This window comes from Armigeres subalbatus, chromosome 1 (genome assembly GCF_024139115.2).
Source record: "Armigeres subalbatus isolate Guangzhou_Male chromosome 1, GZ_Asu_2, whole genome shotgun sequence".
Lineage (NCBI taxonomy): Eukaryota > Metazoa > Arthropoda > Insecta > Diptera > Culicidae > Armigeres > Armigeres subalbatus.
This window is the reverse complement of record NC_085139.1, coordinates 41,944,563-41,963,169: the sequence shown is the minus strand read 5'-3', so window position 1 is coordinate 41,963,169 and position 18,607 is coordinate 41,944,563. Positions and strand designations below refer to the sequence as shown.

Here is an 18,607-nt window from a genome sequence, read left to right as displayed (position 1 = left end):
ATTGTATGGGATTTTTTTTACACGGCCGTGTAAAAAAAATCCGTGTAAAAACAGAATCGGGTGTACATGAAAATTATGAGTCATATTGTTTTCATTATTAGATTTCGAAAATGGATTGCTGATAGATGCCAAAGCATAGATGCATCTAGCATTATTATAAAACTTTTTTGTATAACATATTAATTCAGCCATGAAATACTTCGTGGATTGTGAATTAGTTATGTCATCAATTATGATATTTATAAAAACTTCTAAGAAGTTGGTTTCATTTGACAATGTAGAAATAAAAAAAAAATGAATTTTAACATATCACCTAGTTGGTAGTGGCGACAATTGCTAATAGAATGGCGGAAGATTTATTGAACATTCAAATGGAACTAATCGAATCGATTTTTTTTCTGGAGAAGAGGGAAGATGTGTGGTACTACATGATAAACATAAACAGAGCATGCCACGTTGTACCTGTCATATGGCAATTATACGCACTTGCATTCATTGCAAGTTTTCACGCATCGTAGTAACCCAGAATATCTCTTCCTCATTGAGCTCCAAGCGAACTGACAGGTAAGACGTGCTTAGTCAAGTGGTTCCTTTTCACAGCATTATATTAGATTTCCACACATTCGTTTTCTTTTTAAATTCTACAACATTTCATCACGCTTACCCCCCATATTAGTCATATGTACAACGAATGCTTGACTATTACTATAGTATAGTAAAAGACCGGAAGTAATCATGGGGCCAGTCACCACCATCGCCTAATACAGTGGTTCTCATCAAAAATCAGAACCTGGCTATCATGGACATCGTATTGTTTGGTGAAATGTTCAAATATATTATGTTTGAACATTTCATCAAATAATGTGATGTCCATGATAGCCAGGTTCTGATTTTTTTTATGAAAACCACGGTATTAGGCGATGCGCGGAATTAGGGCAGGTCACGGTATAGCTAGTATTATTTATTCCTAATAGAGACAGACGAAGCCGAAAGTGTTTCGCGGGAGAGAGCCTTCAATCCTAGATGTGATAAACAGTATAATGAAACTTCGATTAACTTCCATCCGGTAAGACATTTATTGTGAAAATAATTGTTTCACTTCTTCATAAATATAGCCCCTCTCAAAAGTATACGAACACATGGCGTATATGTGATAAACATTTTATAATAGTATGATGATATATTCTAATTGGTAACGATAAGGACATCGGGGCAAGTACGACATTCAATTCAAGCAGATTCAAAGTCCATTATTGGAACTTTCATGACTTTCTTTTTGCAATATATACATTTATTTTCCAATACTTTATACAACGAAAAAGTGTCGAAATGACACGTCAAAGCTCGAGTTTATGTCGTGATTGCCATGATGACCTCAATACAAAAAATCGATCCGCGGTAGCCATAACATTTGTTAGGCAATTGAAGCCATTCGATAATAATCAAGTATACTTTTTCGAAATTCAATTGAATAATTGATTATAACTTATAAGATTACAGGGATATTGGAAGTGGTTATAAAATTCGAAAACATACAGTATTAATCATTTGACAAGTTGGCATTTCAAGTGGATAACAGGAACATTGACTGAACGTAATCCTAAGATTTCCCGACCAAGATCATTTATTTTTATCGTATAAATTTATTCAGTGCAACTATGGAAAGACTACATTTCGTGCAATAGTGCGTTTGTCAAAATTTGTATCTTTGTTTTTAAATGTATCTAAAAATTGTTTGTACTACACCCTTTTCCCCTTTTCTATGACATTTTTTATAAACTTTTTGTAGCATAAATATCCACTGGGTCACATTGTAAGTATCATAAATTAACAGCTCAATTTTGTTTCCTTGTTTACCGTCGAAGAAATAGTTAAAGCTAGTGAACTTTCCTACAACCTCTATTATAAAAGCACCTGTGTTCTGCGAACCTTCAACCTAAACCAAACTGCTAGTTATCTAAGAAGTGTCACACCAGGGTAGAAATATTTCACAGTCAATGCAGTGAAAAACATGGATCTCAGTGAAATCTGCTGTCGCCTTTATCGCCGCCGTGGTGAGTGCGACTGGGTGCAGCCGAAAAATCATCTCCAACACCGACTATTCAATTTCGCATTCAGCCACTCACAAGTCGCTCTGACATGCTGCTCAGTTCGCGCCTTACCGTATGACTGTGAGTGGCCCATTTAAACGCGTGGTGAATTTTTTCAATTTGCTGGGTGAATGTGTACATTTTGCTGTGGTAAATTTCATCTTCGCGGCGCTGTGGGTGATGTGAGTTCTGTTGTTTACTTTTCTGCCTCTCCGGGAATGTGAGGTTGTTTTCCAAGCAGGAAGAAAATAAAAAAATGATATAAAGAAACATCTCCTTCATCCAGTGCTGCCGAATATTTACAACCCTGTGTCACACACATTTTCCTTTCTTTCGATCGATTCGATAGCTACCGTCGATAATTCGTTTCAGCATGATGAGATTTTCGTAACGTTTTGTCTACTTTTTCAGCTCCGCAGCAGCACCACTGGCTGCTGGTGGCTGTTGCGTTGCGCTTTTGTTACCTCCAAGGTGGTTGTACTGGAAACATCGGGCGCCCTGCATGCTTTGGGCAGTAAAGTTGGTAACGTGGCATGCGAACAGCAGCATGTTCCGGGGCTGCACCTGCCAGGCGAATCGCATGAAGACCATCGAATAAAGGCACAGAGCTGTAACGAGGCAATGGGGGGTGTTAGATTTCATATTTAATACGTGTAGTTGAATGCTGATACAAAATGGCTCCAGAATTGCTATTTTAAGTGCAATAAGATATGCTGCCCCTATTCGTCAGTTTTCTTCAACTTGAGTAATATGCCGTTGAATTTTCCAAACTCTTTTTACATGGAGAAATACAAAGAATCTTCTTCTTCTTCTTCTTATTGGCATTACATCCCCACACTGGGACAGAGCCGCCTCGCAGCTTAGTGTTCATTAAGCACTTCCACAGTTATTAACTGCGAGGTTTCTAAGACCAGTTACCATTTTTGCATTCGTATATCATAAGGCTAACACGATGATACTTTTATGCCCAGGGAGGTCGAGACAATTTCCAATCCAAAAATTGTCTAGACCGGCACCGGGAATCGAACCCAGCCACCCTCAGCATGGCCTTACTTTGTAGCCGTGCGTCTTATCACACGGCAAAGGAGAGCCCCAAAGAATCTAATAAATTGAAAAAACCTGCAAACTTTCTGAAAATTTGGCATAATACTTTTCATCTGTATAACATTGCTTTGGAACTATTAAATGGACCATAATTATATTTGAATCATTTGTTTGAGAAACTGCATAAGTCCATTTTACACAATTTCGAGAAAACAACAAAAAATTGTTTTTGAACACATTGGCACCGAATCTTTTGATTTCTTCGATACAGATCAATAGTTTTTGGCAAAACTCAACACCCTGGGGCACTTCTGGTGCTAAAACTGTAAGCAGGACTCCATAATTGCTCTTCAAAGTGCGTGGACATATATAGTTTCTCAAACAAACGAAAAAAATTTCACACATTCCTGAACAAACTTTTTTTTTTCGTATTTTTTGCCAGAATACGTATTTTTGGACGAGGATTCAGAATATATAAAAATCTCATTTAGGCCAAACATATTTGTTACATATGCAGTTTCTCAAACAAACGGTTCATTTATTTTTTGTGCAAAAGTGTATCAAAATCTGGAAAGAAATTTTGTGTTTTGCATTGCGCGGCCGGTAATAAAGTTAATTAGTGCAGTGCGTGTTGGCTCTTGTTTCGGACGGCGGAACGATCGCGCGGTTTGCCGAAATTTTGTGTTTTGCATTGCGCGGCCGGTAATAAAGTTAATTAGTGCAGTGCGAGTTGGCTCTTGTTTCGGACGGCGGAACGATCGCGCGGTTTGTCGAAATTTTGTGTTTTGCATTGCGCGGCCGGTAATAAAGTTAATTAGTTCAGTGCGAGTTGGCTCTTGTTTCGGACGGCAGAACGATCACGCGATTTGCCGAAATTTTGTGTTTTGCATTGCGCGGTCGGTAATAAAGTTAATTAGTGCAGTGCGAGTTGGCTCTTGTTTCGGACGGCGGAACGATCGCGCGATTTGCCGAAATTTTGTGTTTTGTTTTGTTTTTCCTTAGGACGGTTCGTAAGTAAATTGATGAATATATTTTATTATTTTTACAGCATATACTGTTATTGACAAACGTTCTATATTTTCGAATAGAGCTCCCTATTATTCACCTTTCCCACTAACACAAATTTTCCTTCCCGAGACATCTATGAAGGTAGTATGGGTTCCCTGCATCTTCACTAGTAGATGTTGAACTAACATTCCTTCCCTTCCTTCCGTGATTGTAAGGACGTGGCCAGGTATACAACTGCTACTGTATAGGAAAAGGTACTAATCCCAAGTACCAATTTGCGACAATATACAGTAGATTGCTCAATTGAGCATTGTATAGCCACCCACGATTTGTACAATCACATATGCTATGCTATGCTATGCTAAAAGTGTATCAAAATCTGGAAAGTGACTGTTATGTTAAAATGGGACAACACAAGTGGGGTTTGATTTTCAAATTTCTAGAACAAAGTCTAAAACGCAGTACTAATTATATCCTAAAAAAGCCTTAAAAATAGTGTAAAATCATCTAAAATTAAACTTAAGTCTAGTGAACTGGAATATTAAATTAGTGCCTACTATCTACATGCTGGATTGGTGAGAATATTTACATAAAACTATAATATTTGGTGTAAAAAACTATCCTTATATACTAGGTAACCTAAATCTCGTCACGTCTCTCTTGAACTATTACCAGAATACGGACTGCCATTATTTTTTGCTCTACTGATACGAACACAATACAAACGGGAACTAAACGTGAGTAGATTAAATGTTCACTATTAAAAACTAATAGAAGCAATATGCGTACATGGCTTCAGGAGTTCACCAAACCCATCTCGCGGAGCATTGTAAATTATGTACATATAGTTATAAATTTGTTTTAGAATTATGAATCATTATGAATTATTATTATATATTCCCGATAGGAAAATTATATTCTCCCTCAAACAACGGATCAAGTGTTTGTCATTTCCGCGTCGGAGAATCATAATTACGGAAATATACCCCCCATTGGATATAATCCAACACCGTTCTTTATCTTCCGATAGATCTTCTAGATTTTCTTATTTATCGATTCGGAAATTCTCCAGCAATTTTCTAAATTTATTGAAACTATTAAGGTTCAAATGTCATAAATCAAATCGACTTCTTTTTCTAGCTGTTCGCTTCTTTTTTTTACGGAGAGCCTACTCATTCGCTCAGATCTGATTTTGTACAAAGTACACAAACATTTCAAAAGGTATCAAACTCTATATATTTCCACAAAATATTAACGTCCTTTTCAATACCTGTACAGCGCACAGATTATAGTGATACGCATAAACAACCTCAAACATGCATCTGAGATTGATTTGTTGTGCATCCTTCTCCTAATTACACAATTTCCAACATGCATTTTACATGAATGTAAAATTATGATGCAATTGATTACCTTCTCAAATGTTCGTCCAGATTCAATGGATTGTTTACATTAGAGGCCTGAATAAGAGAAACGCGGATAAGCTCGTATGGTGTTTTCGGTACAGATCTGGAGGGCTAACGATTCTGCAGGTATGTTGCCGTCAACACCGCTTCACCCCAGTAACGCTTGTCGAGACCAGCGTCCATTAACATACAAGCTGCCATTTCGGTGATGGAATGGTTCTTCCGTTCAGCCACCTTATTCTGCTGAGGAGAGTACGAGGCTGTGAATTGCGGTTTGATGCCCTTCCTTGTAGAATCTGCGAAGATCCCCATTGTAACTCTGGGACCATTGTGCATTGGTGTTGGCAATTCAACAGATGAGGCCCTTCGTTCACTTTCAACGACGATTCACCACATAACAGATGATACAAACTTCCACACCGACCACCTACTGCCGCAATTTTACCCGCAGCATCAACCACTCAGTAACTCGTGTCATCAAAACCACCGTCAGCTGCTTTTGAGCCGACGGAAATTAGAATCGTTGACAGCTCCGGCACGTACTTGACGTCCGACATAGTGATACGAATCGGTTTGTTGTCAGCATCCACGCCAATCACCACTCCGCTTCCTACGCCCTTAGTCTGGGTCTTCTTGCCATCGGCTACTGTGATCCAGCCACCAGCCAATCCCCGCAGCTCCTTAAAAAATGACCTTTTTTTTAATTTTTTATTTTTATTTTTTTTAACGAAGGTAACGGAAATCTGCAACCAGACACCTGGGGAGGCGAACCCAGGTAGTGTGGGGATAAGATCACCACTCCCGACCCACTAAAACCAACTCCTTCCTCTCCAGTCCACACACAAGTGCACGTATGCGCCTCAACTCTCCGACACTCCCCATGCAACACATTTGCACAAGACACACTGGCACCAAATGTGCCCCAACACTCACCTGCCTATGCCACTTGAATGATTGCAAGAATCCTACAGGTACCCTGCCATCTCACAACATAGACAGTCCTCAATCAGTATGGTGTTCACCCCGTCCTGCAACAGAGTGGCACCACTTGTCTACCAAGCCGGAGGCGACCCTAGGTTGGTGGCTCCTATGCCGCTCCTACACTACTAAAAATCCACACATATTTATTGGCAAAAATCCATAGATTTAACTTATGATGTATATCAGTGCAGACATAATTATTCTCCACGCGAACTACTAATAAAATATATATCCAAATAAACTTTATATGTGGTCTCGAATTAGCAATTATTTAATTTATGTGTGGTTCTATATCGATTATATTAGGGTGAAGCTATTGCAAAAATTTATAACGGCGACACATATATCTTATATAGATATTTTTGGCAGTGTACCTCAGCTACGAGGCAGACCCTTTCATGTCTCCTATTTCTGAGAAGCCACCCGCTTGCTGCCGAAGCAGCCCTCACTCTGTGGGACCTCCACAGGCTCCGTTAACGACCTGGCTAATTGTTTCACCCCCCAGGTCATTCATCCCCTTGGCACGGGTCGCCTGACACCTTGGGATTCGGGGTAAGGGACGCCATATTGTCAGCTCCAGTGTTGTACTGAGCCTGACGATATGGCCGGATTCACACCGTCACACACTACTTCCAAGTATCCATATCCCAACGTAACGGGCAAAAAATGACCTATCGTTGGTAATGTGGACACTTCTAGCCCCGCAATGGATCACCCACGATGAACACTTTTCTCCAACAGTAAACGCGACACTACGATTGTCACTGTGCGCTGCTTTGGTACCTTCGTTTTTCGGTTCGCTTTTCGAACAATCGCCTTCTTTCTTAGAGGCCTGCAACTTCCTACAATTCCGGCACAAATGGCCAGGCTTCTTGCAATGATGACCTACTCGGGTTTCCTTATTCTTGCTCGCTTTAGCTTCAGCCGTTTGCATTGCCTTTTCGGATATCAGCCTCACACCCCTCGCTCGAGTCGACGATGGTATTCGTCCATTTGTCTTGCCAGGGACGGGAATGCTGGGTAGACACCTTTGCGTGGTGTGTAACAGTGTAAGATCTACCACGGTCATATTGTCAGCTACAGGCAAATCCTGACCCAATGAATACCCCAATGACCAACTCCGTGGTACTTATGAGGGTGTCGCTGAGTCGGGGGCCTCTCGTTAAGTAAGTACTACACCAACATTTCCTTCCCCTCCCAAGTTACGGTGAAGATGGGCATGGCCAGGAGTAGAAATCCTCATGCTTTTGTGATTTTTATCCTAGATTGAAATCAAGGACCACACCCACATTGATTTCCGATAGCAACCTGGATAAGGATTTCAAAAGAAAAACATGAGTATCACTAGTGTCCAATCTACGAAGTACACCGTAACTATGCTATGCTATTTGTTTTGCCAGGGACGGGAATGGTTGACATTGCTTTTCACCATTCATTCTTCCATGCAACTTCTCATAGAACTTTCGTGCGTTATTAGCGCGGTACAGTTGCCCCGTCTCTTCACGGTCTCGATCTTCCTGTTGGCGCTTTTTCCTCCGAAAAATTGAGTTATGTTTATTCCGCGCTCGATTGTATCGTGCCTCGTTCACCTTCGTGCGGTGTTGCAGCAATCTCGCCCATGCTGCATTCTTCTCTTCCACTAACTGCTCACATTCGCCGTCATACCAGTCATTTCTTTGATCCTGTGGGGCACTGTGCCTAGTGCAGTGGTTGCGGTGCTTCCAAGGATGTTATCGATCATTTAGTAATCTGCGTTCGATCGCTTAGTAGTTTGTCAATAACTCATTACAGAGGCTAAATGTCAAAATGTGTTGTTTGGTGGACTTCTAGTGCGAAGGTTTTTCTACAACTCTTCCTAACTGGTCGATGTTTGAATTTAACTTATAACGGAGCTATAGCGCTAGTAGCAGTAACTTATACTAAATGATAATAAAATTGCAATCATTTAGTATAAGTTACTGCTACTGGAGCTATAGCTCCGTTATTAGTGAAATTCAAACAACGAACTGTTAGGCAGAGTTGTAGATAAACCTTTGCACTAGAAGTCCACCATACAACACATTTTGAAATTTAGCCTATGGAATGAGTTATTGGCAAACTACTAAATGATCAAACGCAGATCACTAAATGATCGATAACATCCTTGGGTGCTTCCATTGGCGGATTGAATATCTTCAAGAGAAGCTGCACCTACCCGCTTTTCAGTTGGGAGTACGACTTCCAGCTGCTGCGCGTTGTCTTGGGCAAGTCTACCGTCTTGTAGCCGTCCAATATTTAGCCGCGGCGAACGGCTCCGACGCGTGTTGAGAGTTTCGAGCGCAGACATACTGCAACTAGGTAGTGGTCGGATTCAATATTCGCAACTTGCCGCCGATTAGAACGTTGTCGATTTGGTTTTCCGTTTCTTGATTAGGTCAATGTTTGTAATAGTAAAGTTGCGCAACACTGCTAACACTGATTCTGAACGATGCTCATGTCAATTTGTTCAAATCTTCAAATGATTTCACGCAAGTGTTCATTTCTAAAGCCTTTTAATCCCTTACCAAAGTTATCCCCAAACGGCAAACTATCGGGGTTCTTGATGCTTCTTTATAGGGAGGTGTATTAAAATGCTTTATTAGCTGTTTCTAAAACAAATATTTTATTTGTTGCGTTTAAAATCGCCATAATAATTGTCAGGCGATCACAATACTTCCGCAATGCCAATAAGTATTTGTTTACTTTGCTCGATAGGTTGATGGTTTAACAGTTCAATATGTGGACTATCTTTTATTCACAAATGATTAACTTTTATGCATAAAAACAGGCAACATGTATAAAACCTATGCTTTAGATGCATCAAATTTGATTCCCCAAAAGAGCATACTTTCAGTTTTGCGTGCAGGTTACGACATCAGCGCGTACGGACGTGCATTTTGCTCGCTCATTTTTTCCAAGTGTTTTTCTCGTCCGTTTGCTGTGCTTACGTTTTCGCTTCGTAGCGTTGGGGTTGCTTTCTCTCAGACCCGTCATGGGAGACTCGGTTGCTTGCAAGGTGTCAAATCACACCACAAATGGAAGCCCGGGAATATTCTGGCAAACAACGTGTTCTCATTACTATGTCTGAAACTCGATTTATGCATATGCACTACATGTGATAGATTTAGTTCGGAAAAGATATTGGAAGGAAACCGCTCCCTTCGGTGGGGTTTGATCCCACGAAACCAGTACGCTAGACAGATGCTTTCCCTACTAAACTACGAAGGACCTCCGTCGTACTCTGCAGTTTACCGGGTACTGATGAAACCAAATTCCTAGCACCAGGCTCGTAGTCAGACTCTCGCAATACATTTTCAGAACTAACTCTCTCACATGTATTTTTGTACAATGCCAACCAAGTAGGATGACTATTCAGTATTGTCTGGGTCCTACACACTTGCTTCATCAGCGACTGCGCTCCATGAATTAGGGTTGTGTGAGGTTGTGCGAGTTGGTCGGCAGATCCCAACCACATACCACATAAGCAAAGAGAGATCCCCACTCGAGTTTAATTCATTCAAAGTTAATTGCCTCTGTGCCGGGTATTATTCCACCCGGAATGGAAATTAATTACTATGTCTGAAACTCAATTTATGCACATGCGCAGGGAGGAGGAGGGAGTCTACATCCTAGACTTTCGCATCGTGAGACTCTGCTGGCCGCTAAAGCTAAAGCCGGCGATGATTCCTCGGCCACCCATCGGAGGAACATCGTCAAGCTAACGCGATCAAGTCTGGGGAAACAGCCGCTGTAATCGAAACGGAACCAGCAACGACATGCAGGAAGGCCAATACACGATCCTAAGCCCGGATGCCCCCACTATTTGGCAGAGTTGGTCCGGCAACTATTCGACAATAGACTTGTACATCACTAACAACGACCACATCTCACAGCCGGTCGTCTACCAAGAATTTGCCCAAATTACAGTCCCTTCCCGATTTTGGCAACACGACCGGATTTTAATGTTGCCAAAATGGGGATGTTGCCAAAAACGGGAAAAAAATTTCATACAAAATTTCAATTTTTTTTTGTTTGCATGATTGAAGCTAAATACTTAGAATATGTACTACAAGGTATGCGGAGTATGTTTAAGTGATGCACGTGCATCATAATTGTCATTTTTGCGATATTATTCATAACTCGAAGATTGTAGCTCAAACAAATTGAAACAAACTCAAGAATGGTAATCAAACGATAATGTAACTTATTAGCCAATTTCATAATACAAATTTAATAATATTTGAAATTAACAATAACGACGGCCATGTCCTTACAAAAAATTGTAGTGTTAAAAAAAAACGTTTATATAAGAGTCCATTGAAGTGCTGACTTCAATCAGACATCTCATATAAATTTTAGTCCACCGAAATGCTTGTTTTTATCATAATTCACTATATAAATCAAATAGCCATCTGACGGATACAAGATGACTAAATGTGCTACATATTTCGGATTCTTGTATAATGGATTTTGATAGAGGCAAACTTTCTTGTGGTCGGTGTGATTGAGAGTAAAGTTCTGTGCACAATTTTTGTTGACATTATGAAAAAAAAGAACGCAAGGCATAAGACGTTCCATTGTTTTAGAAAATGGTAACGGAAATCTGCATTCTGCACATTGGTCAAGCGTAGTGCAAGTATGGGTTAACTACACTCGACTCACTAAAATCAAATCCCTTTGCACTAGTCGGTCTCCTAGCACTCAACCCAGGAATATTTTAGGCGGCAATGATTGATCCATGAGCACTATGTGCACCTCGCACTACGAGTGATAGTGTGGCCAAGTTGAAGCTGGAGGACCATTTGCGGCCACCTCTGACACTCGATAGCAGTCAACCTACTGGTGCTCGCTGCAGGTCATCGCACTCCAGTTCTCCATGCACTACTTTCATTATTATAACTTTGAAAAGATGGAAGAATCCTACATCAGACTGAAGAGGGAAGCAAAGCAGATCGGACTAGTGATTAATACGTTGAAGACGAAGTAGGTTCAAGAGAAGACAACGGCTATTCGACAAAATCAAGGTGGTTGAAGAATTCGTGTACTTAGGCTCACTTGACCTCCGATAACGATATCTGCAGACAAATTCGGAGACGCGACGTGGCAGGAAAGCTTAAGTACGAGATCTGGACTATGCTTGTGGAGGACCAACGCGCACTTGGAGTAAAAATGGTTCTCTACAATGATCCGACAGGCACAAGAAGGCAAGGTGTGCAGCGATCAGGTGGAAGACGATTTACAGACCCTCCGTAGACTGCGTGACTGGTAACTTATAGCAGTGGACGGAGGCGACTGTTATGTACCGTAGAGGCCACTCCGGCCTTAGGCTAAATAAATAATGATAAAACCACATGTGACGCATCACTCGCCTTTCGAAGTAGCTAGAATTACACCAGCGATCTCATGGGAACTTCACAAGAGCCACTTCTGATACTTCGCCATCACAAACAGAACACTCGAGAGCAGAAATTGGAAGTCAGAATGAGCATTGTGAGCATTGATTTATTGCAATCTATGCTACATCCATAGCCAATGAGTGAACTGCCTCACTCAGATGGATGCCAAACAACGAGTAGGAGCGATCGTAGCTGTGATAAACAATGAGCAACACCGTCTAACAAGCCAAGCCTTGGTGAGGTATCCATGTAAGCAACGATAAGATAGTCGAGAGAAAGTATCAACGCCTCCCATTCAGTGTAGTACTAGAGTTCCAGACTCATAGAGGTCTTCATTTTTAGAATGCTTGAATGGCTTCTGCTATCAGCGCACCGGAACGACGCTCATTGTTGGGTTATCAATTGATAAGCTTAACTCAATAGGCTTCCATTGGTGAGTGTTAAAGACCATTAAACGGTAAATCATCTAACGTCCAATTTCAAAGATCTTAGGAAGCTCATTACTTGCCTCGCGGAAGAGCATCAAGTTGGCTTAGATTAACCCGATTTTTTCTCAAGATCTGATTTTTTTTCAATGCCTACTTGAGAGCTATACGATGACATGTTACCAAACTCTTACCATTTCTGTTGAACTGTTGGCAAGCATGCTGGAATCAAAGGGCTCGTTATGCAATTGACACATCAGGACAATGGAAAAGCCAACAGTGCTCTGATATTAATCGCTAGATAAATTTGTGTAAATTTCAAACAATAAGATTCTTTGAAATAAAATTGTTGCTTATTTTATATATGGAAATTCAGCAGAAAGACGGATAAAATGACAGTTTCTTGGCGCGTAATGAGCAAAACGACTTGATGGCTAAACAGCGCATTTAGAAAATCGAATGTGCCAATCACTAGCAAATAAACCTACTGGGATTGCTTGTTCCTGGATCACTCATGCAGTATCGGTTGCATTGTGATGTAAACAGCGGGCTTCGCTTAATAGATGTTGTACTTTGTACAACGGTGTAAGTCAGCTTATCGACGACAAAATCAGTGAGATGCCAAAAAATACGACATTCTACGGTGGGCTGGTTAGATTAGGGTAGTGTGAATAGGGACATGGAAAACGTGAATAAAAAGAGCAGAGAAGTTTCAATAGACATTGTTTGCAATGAGCGGTAATACGAGTGGTGGTTCATTAATTCAGTGGAAGTGCACACTATTCGTACAGAGCCCATAATACGCATATAAACCCTAATGACATTCACTTTTGGTTTTGTTTATCCTATTAGATATTAATAAAAAAGTTTTAGCTCTAAAAAGCAATAAAAAAAAATTCAAGGTTGTTGCCAAAATCGGGAAGAAAATGTTGCCAAAAACGGGTGTTGCCAAAATCGGGGGTAGACAAAAACGGGTGTTGCCAAAATCGGGATGGGACTGTACTACCCGGTGGTGACGAAAGTGGGTTTCTCGGTAAATCGGCATCGGCAGTTCCGGCGAAACTATCATCAGGTCGGTTCCAAAGATGCGTGGACGACGGCATCGGCTACCAGCGACGTCCGGCCACACCTGAAGATATCGACGAGCTACACCACGCCATCCAAGAAGCGATTTCCCTGGCCCGTGAACAGCATGTGCCTACGGCTCGGCGGGTAAGCAACATCCTAACCATTGATACACTCACCAAAAATTTTATCCGTCTACGAAATGTCACTAGAACGCAGTGCCGGCGTACTGAGCTACACCCTTAAGATACGTTGCAATTTTTTGACAAAAATCATCCTGGCCAGAATGGTTGACCTCAGAAATAGTTGTTTTTTTATAAGATCTGCGCTCTCCCATACTAATGAGTTGTTCTGGAAATTGACAAAAAATCTAATATTCAAGCCTTGGCCCATTCCCCCGATTAGACAACAATAGATTTAAGGATCTCTTGCTAGCAGAGATGGTCGCCGAAATACGTCCTCGCGAAGTAGCCGTTAACGAGCATGTTAACAAAATTTATCTTACTTCTAACGACTTCTCGGAAAAGTTGGAGATCTCAGCAGGCGAATTGACAACCTATAGCAGAAAATCGAAAAACATGGCTTCGGCAGCATCCTGAATCTTAAACTCGAACATATGAGTGCTCCGTTCTTCGAGCACCTTTCGCTGATATTTAATCAGTGTCTTCGACTCAGATATTTCTCATCGTCCTGGAAGTCAGGTAAAGTTATCTCCATCCAAAAACCTGTGAAGGATCCTTCCTCTCCGAAAAGTTATAGCCCCATCAGCCTTCTCTCAGGGTTATCCAAGCTGTTTGAAAAGGCGCTTCACAGCCAGTTACTTTGGTCGGCAGTTTTGTCTCCGACGGTGGATCGACCCTACTGTGCACCAATTGACCACAGATACCAACGTCCTCAGATGGACCAAGTCTGTCTCTAAAACATCCACCGTGGCGTTCCTCGATGGCGATGAAGGCGTTCGATAATGTATGGCACGATGGCCTGATGTACAAACTACAACGCTACAATCTTTCCATCATGAAAAATTACCTGTCCGCAAGGACATTCCGGGTCTCAATCAGCGCAGCGAGCTCCAATGTGTACAACATCAACGCTGGCGTCCCCCAGTGCAGTATCCTCAGGCTCCTGCTTTTCAGCCTATTCACCTCCGATATGCCAGAACCTCCATAAGTCGGTATTCTGTCTCTGTTTGCAGATGTCACCTCTATCGTCTTTCAAGGTAGAATGATCAGAGCGCTAGTGCCAAAACTCCAACGATGGCTGGATGCCCTGACAGAGTACCTCTTCAGCTGGAAGATTTGTATCAACGCTGCGAATACTCAGGTCTTCATTTTCCGCCATTAAAAATTCCCCAAACATGTTCCGTTTTCGGCAACAGGTTGACAAGACGATGACAAAGTGTAAAGCTTTGTTAAAACTACTCGTGATCATTAAGAGAAAGAAGAACGAGATTCCTCCGTGCAGTGCCCTATTGAGTAAACGTACGTTCCAGCGAATATCATCATTTCAGATTTTAATATGCGCCCATGCCAGTACGGACTGTTCGTTGCGATTAAATTCAAACGTATCACATTCGCACCTACTTGGATAGGGGAGGGACGTTCAATATGCGCCCCCTAAGCAAATCTTCGAATTTAACGATGATAATGGTCGAAATTATGTACTTCCAATGTGTTAACCACTAATTTAACTTATCATCTATGATACGGAATAAAAATTTGGACGAAAAACCAATTATATTCCGAGAAAACGATTTTATTTTGAATCGCTGCATTTTCGTGCAATTTCAAACCATGCGGGTTGAAACGCGCCACCCCGAGGCTAAAACGCGCCAGCCTAAAAATGTAAACAAACAGCAGTGAACTGACAGAAGAATCAAGTATCAATTTATGAAATGTCCTATTCTCGTTTCCACTGCAATGAAATGTAAATTAATTTTTTTTTTGCTAAATTTTCGTGTAACTAGTTGATGTGTGCATACAAGATATGTTTATTTTTTAATTTATTTGGTGGGCGCATGTGACCTTGTGCATTACGGAGCCAAATCACGATTATCTGTGCATGGTACATGTATCACACTTCCAAGAAGTGAGATCTTACGGTCTACATGAGTAACCAACGATCTATCGGACTGCTTCGAATGTGATATATGCCCTTTGTGATACGTAGAATAGAACGTGTTCACATCATAGGTTCTTGATAGTCCAAGAAATCTCTGGATTAAGGCTATAAAGTCTATAGAAGCAACAAAAAATCGATCGGACGGTTTTAAACATGGTACATGCCCTTTATGACACATAGAATAGAATGCGTACCCAGCATAGGTTCTTGGTCATCCAAGAAATCCCTGGAATAGGCCTTTCGGTCTACACGCGGAACCAAAGATTTCTTAGATTGTTTCAAATATGGGACTTGTCCTTTGCGATGCACAGAATATAATGTGATCAAAGTATGAGTTCTTGGCCATCCAAGAAACCCCTGGAATAGGCCTTTAGGTCTACATGCGGATCCAAAGATTACTTGGATGCGAAGTGGTATTACCTGTTGTCATGGGTTGTAGGTAGTCTACGAACCCCATACATTCAAGGTCTGTTGATTAACCTTCGTATTAGAGGCAGATATTGAAGAATAAACAAGTTGTGCGACCCCTTCTTGGTATATGTTTGTATTCCAAGTAGTTCTTGATGTTGTCACTGATGCCAGGTAGTCTACGAACACCATAGATTCAAGGCCAGGGGATCAACCTACATAATGGAGGCAGTTATTGAAAAATAAACAAGTTGTGTGACACCTCCATGGTACATGTTAGTATTCCAAGTAGCTCTTGTTGGTGTCGTGGGTTCCAGGTAGTCTACAAGCTCCATAGAGTCAAGGTATGTTGATCAACCTCCGCAATGGAGGCAGCTATTGGAGAATAAACAAGTTGTGTGACCCCTTCTAGGTATATGTTTGTATTCCAAGTAGTTCTTGTTGTTGTCATTAGTGCCAGGTAGTCGACGAACTCCATAGAGTCAAGGCCAGTGGATCAATCTCCGTAATGGAGGCAGTTATTGAAAAATAAACAAGTTGTGTGACCCCTAGTTAGTATATGTTTGTATTTCAAGTAGTTCTTGTTGTTGTCGTGGGCTCCAGATTGTCTATGAACTCCATGGCGTCAAGGTCCATGGGTCAACCTCCGCAATGGAGGCAGTTATTGGAGAATAAACAAGTTGTGTGACCCTTCTTGAAATATGTTTGTATTCCAAGTAGTTCCTTTTGTTGTCGTGGGCTCCAGAAAGTCTTCGAACTCCATAGAGTCAAGGTATGTAGATCAACCTCCGTAATGGAGGCAGCTATTGGAGAATAAACAAGTTGTGTGACCCCTTATTTGTATATGTTTGTATTCTAAGTAAGTTTTTGCTTTTGTCATTGGTGTCAGGTAGTCTGCGAACTCCAGAAAGTAAAGGTCTATGGGTCAACCTACGTAATGTAGGCAATTATCGGAGAATAAACAAGTTGTGAGACCTCTTCTTGGTATATGTTTGTATTCCAAGTAGTTCTTGTTGTTGTCGTGGGCTCCAGGTAGTCTACGAACTCCATAGTTTCAAGGTCCATGGATCAACCTCCGTAATGGAGGCAGCTATTGAAAAATAAACAAGTTGTGTGACTCCTAGTTAGTATATGTTTGTATTTCGAGTAGTTCTTGTTGTGATCGTGGGCTCCAGGTAGTGTACGAACTCCATAGAGTCAAGGTTTGTAGATCAACCTCCGAAATGGAGGCAGCTGTCGGAGAATGAACAAGTTGTGTGAACCCTTCTTGGTATATAATTGAATTCCAAGTAATTTTTGTTGTGGTCGTGGGCTCCAGGTAGTCTACGAACTCCATAGAGTCAAGGTCTGTAGATCAACCTCCGTAATGGAGGCAGCTGTTGGAGAATAAACAAGTTGTTTGACCCCTTTTTGGTATGTGTTTGTACTCCAAGTAGTTTTTGTTGTTGTCATTGGTGCCAGGTAGTCTACGAACTCCATAGAGTCAAGACCTGTGGATCAACCTCCGTAATGGAGGCAGTTATTGAAAAATAAACAAGTTATGTGACCCCTTATTGGTATATGCTTGTATTCCAAGTAGTTCTTGATGTTGTCGTGGGCTCCAGGTAGTCTACGTACTCCATAGAGTCAAGGTCTGTAGATCAACCTCCGTAATGGAGGCAGCTATTGGAGAATAAACAAGTTGTTTGACCCCTTTTTAGTATATGTTTGTACTCCAAGTAGTTTTTGTTGTTGTCATTGGTGCCAGGTAGTCGACGAACTCCATAGAGTCAAGGCCTGTGGATCAACCTCCGTAATGGAGGCAGTTATTGAAAAATAAACAAGTTATGTGACCCCTTATTGGTATATGTTTGTATTCCAAGTAGTTCTTGATGTTGTCGTGGGCTTCAGGTAGTCTACGAACTCCATAGAATCAAGGTCCATGGGTCAACCTCCGTAATGGAGGCAGCTATTGAAGAATAAACATGTTGTGTGACCCCTTTTTGGTATACGTTTGTACTCCAAGTAGTTCTTGTTTATGTCATTGGTGCCAGGTAGTCTACGAACTTCATTGAGTCAAGGCCTGTGGATCAACCTCCGTAACGGAGGCAGTTATTTATTGTTATTTATTGAAAAATAAACAAGTTGTGTAACCCCTTCTTGGTAAATGTTAGTATTCCAAGTAGTTCTTGTTGTTGTCGTGGCTCCAGGTAGTCTTCAAACTCCATAGAGTCAAGGTCTGTGGATCACCTTCCGAAACGGATGCAGTTATTGAAGAATAAACAAATTGTGTGACTTCTTCTTGATATATGTTTGTATTTCGAGTAGTTCTTGTTGTTGTCATGATTTCCAGGTAGTCTACTCCATAGAATCAAGGTCGGTGGATCAACCTCTTTAATGGAGGTAGTTATTTGAAAACAAATAAGTTGTGTGGCCCCTTCTTGGTATATGTTTGTCTTTAAAGTAGTTCTTTTTGTTGTCGTGGGCTCCGTAATGGACGTAGTTATTGAGCATTAAACACTTTTTGTGACCCCTTTTTGGTACAGTAATATCCCGATTTTTTCAATCCTAGTAAATTTTGGGGGGATGAAATAGAAAAAGGCAAAATACGTGAAAGGAACCCGTAATTTCTTGTCGAACAGGCTTACAAAATTCTTGACAGATTC

The 18,607-nt window shown here is 41.1% G+C and overlaps 1 protein-coding gene across 2 annotated transcripts in view; it reads right to left on the bottom strand.

Moving 5' to 3' along the window:
- Positions 1-1,057: 1,057 nt before the first annotated feature.
- LOC134224720 (mitochondrial pyruvate carrier 1) overlaps positions 1,058-18,607 on the bottom strand; it is a 39,370-nt gene continuing 21,820 nt past the window's right edge. The window contains exons 3-4 of one of the 2 annotated variants that reach the window (XR_009983037.1): positions 2,409-2,698; positions 1,058-1,973 (exon numbers count right to left, since the gene is read on the bottom strand). Coding sequence is in view for 1 of the 2 variants with exons in the window: in XM_062704254.1 (XP_062560238.1) it covers positions 2,490-2,698 (209 nt within the window). In the remaining variant the exon portion in view is untranslated. Of the gene's footprint in view, positions 1,974-2,301; positions 2,699-18,607 lie in introns of those variants that run through there. The other variant, XM_062704254.1, reaches the window with a different exon arrangement.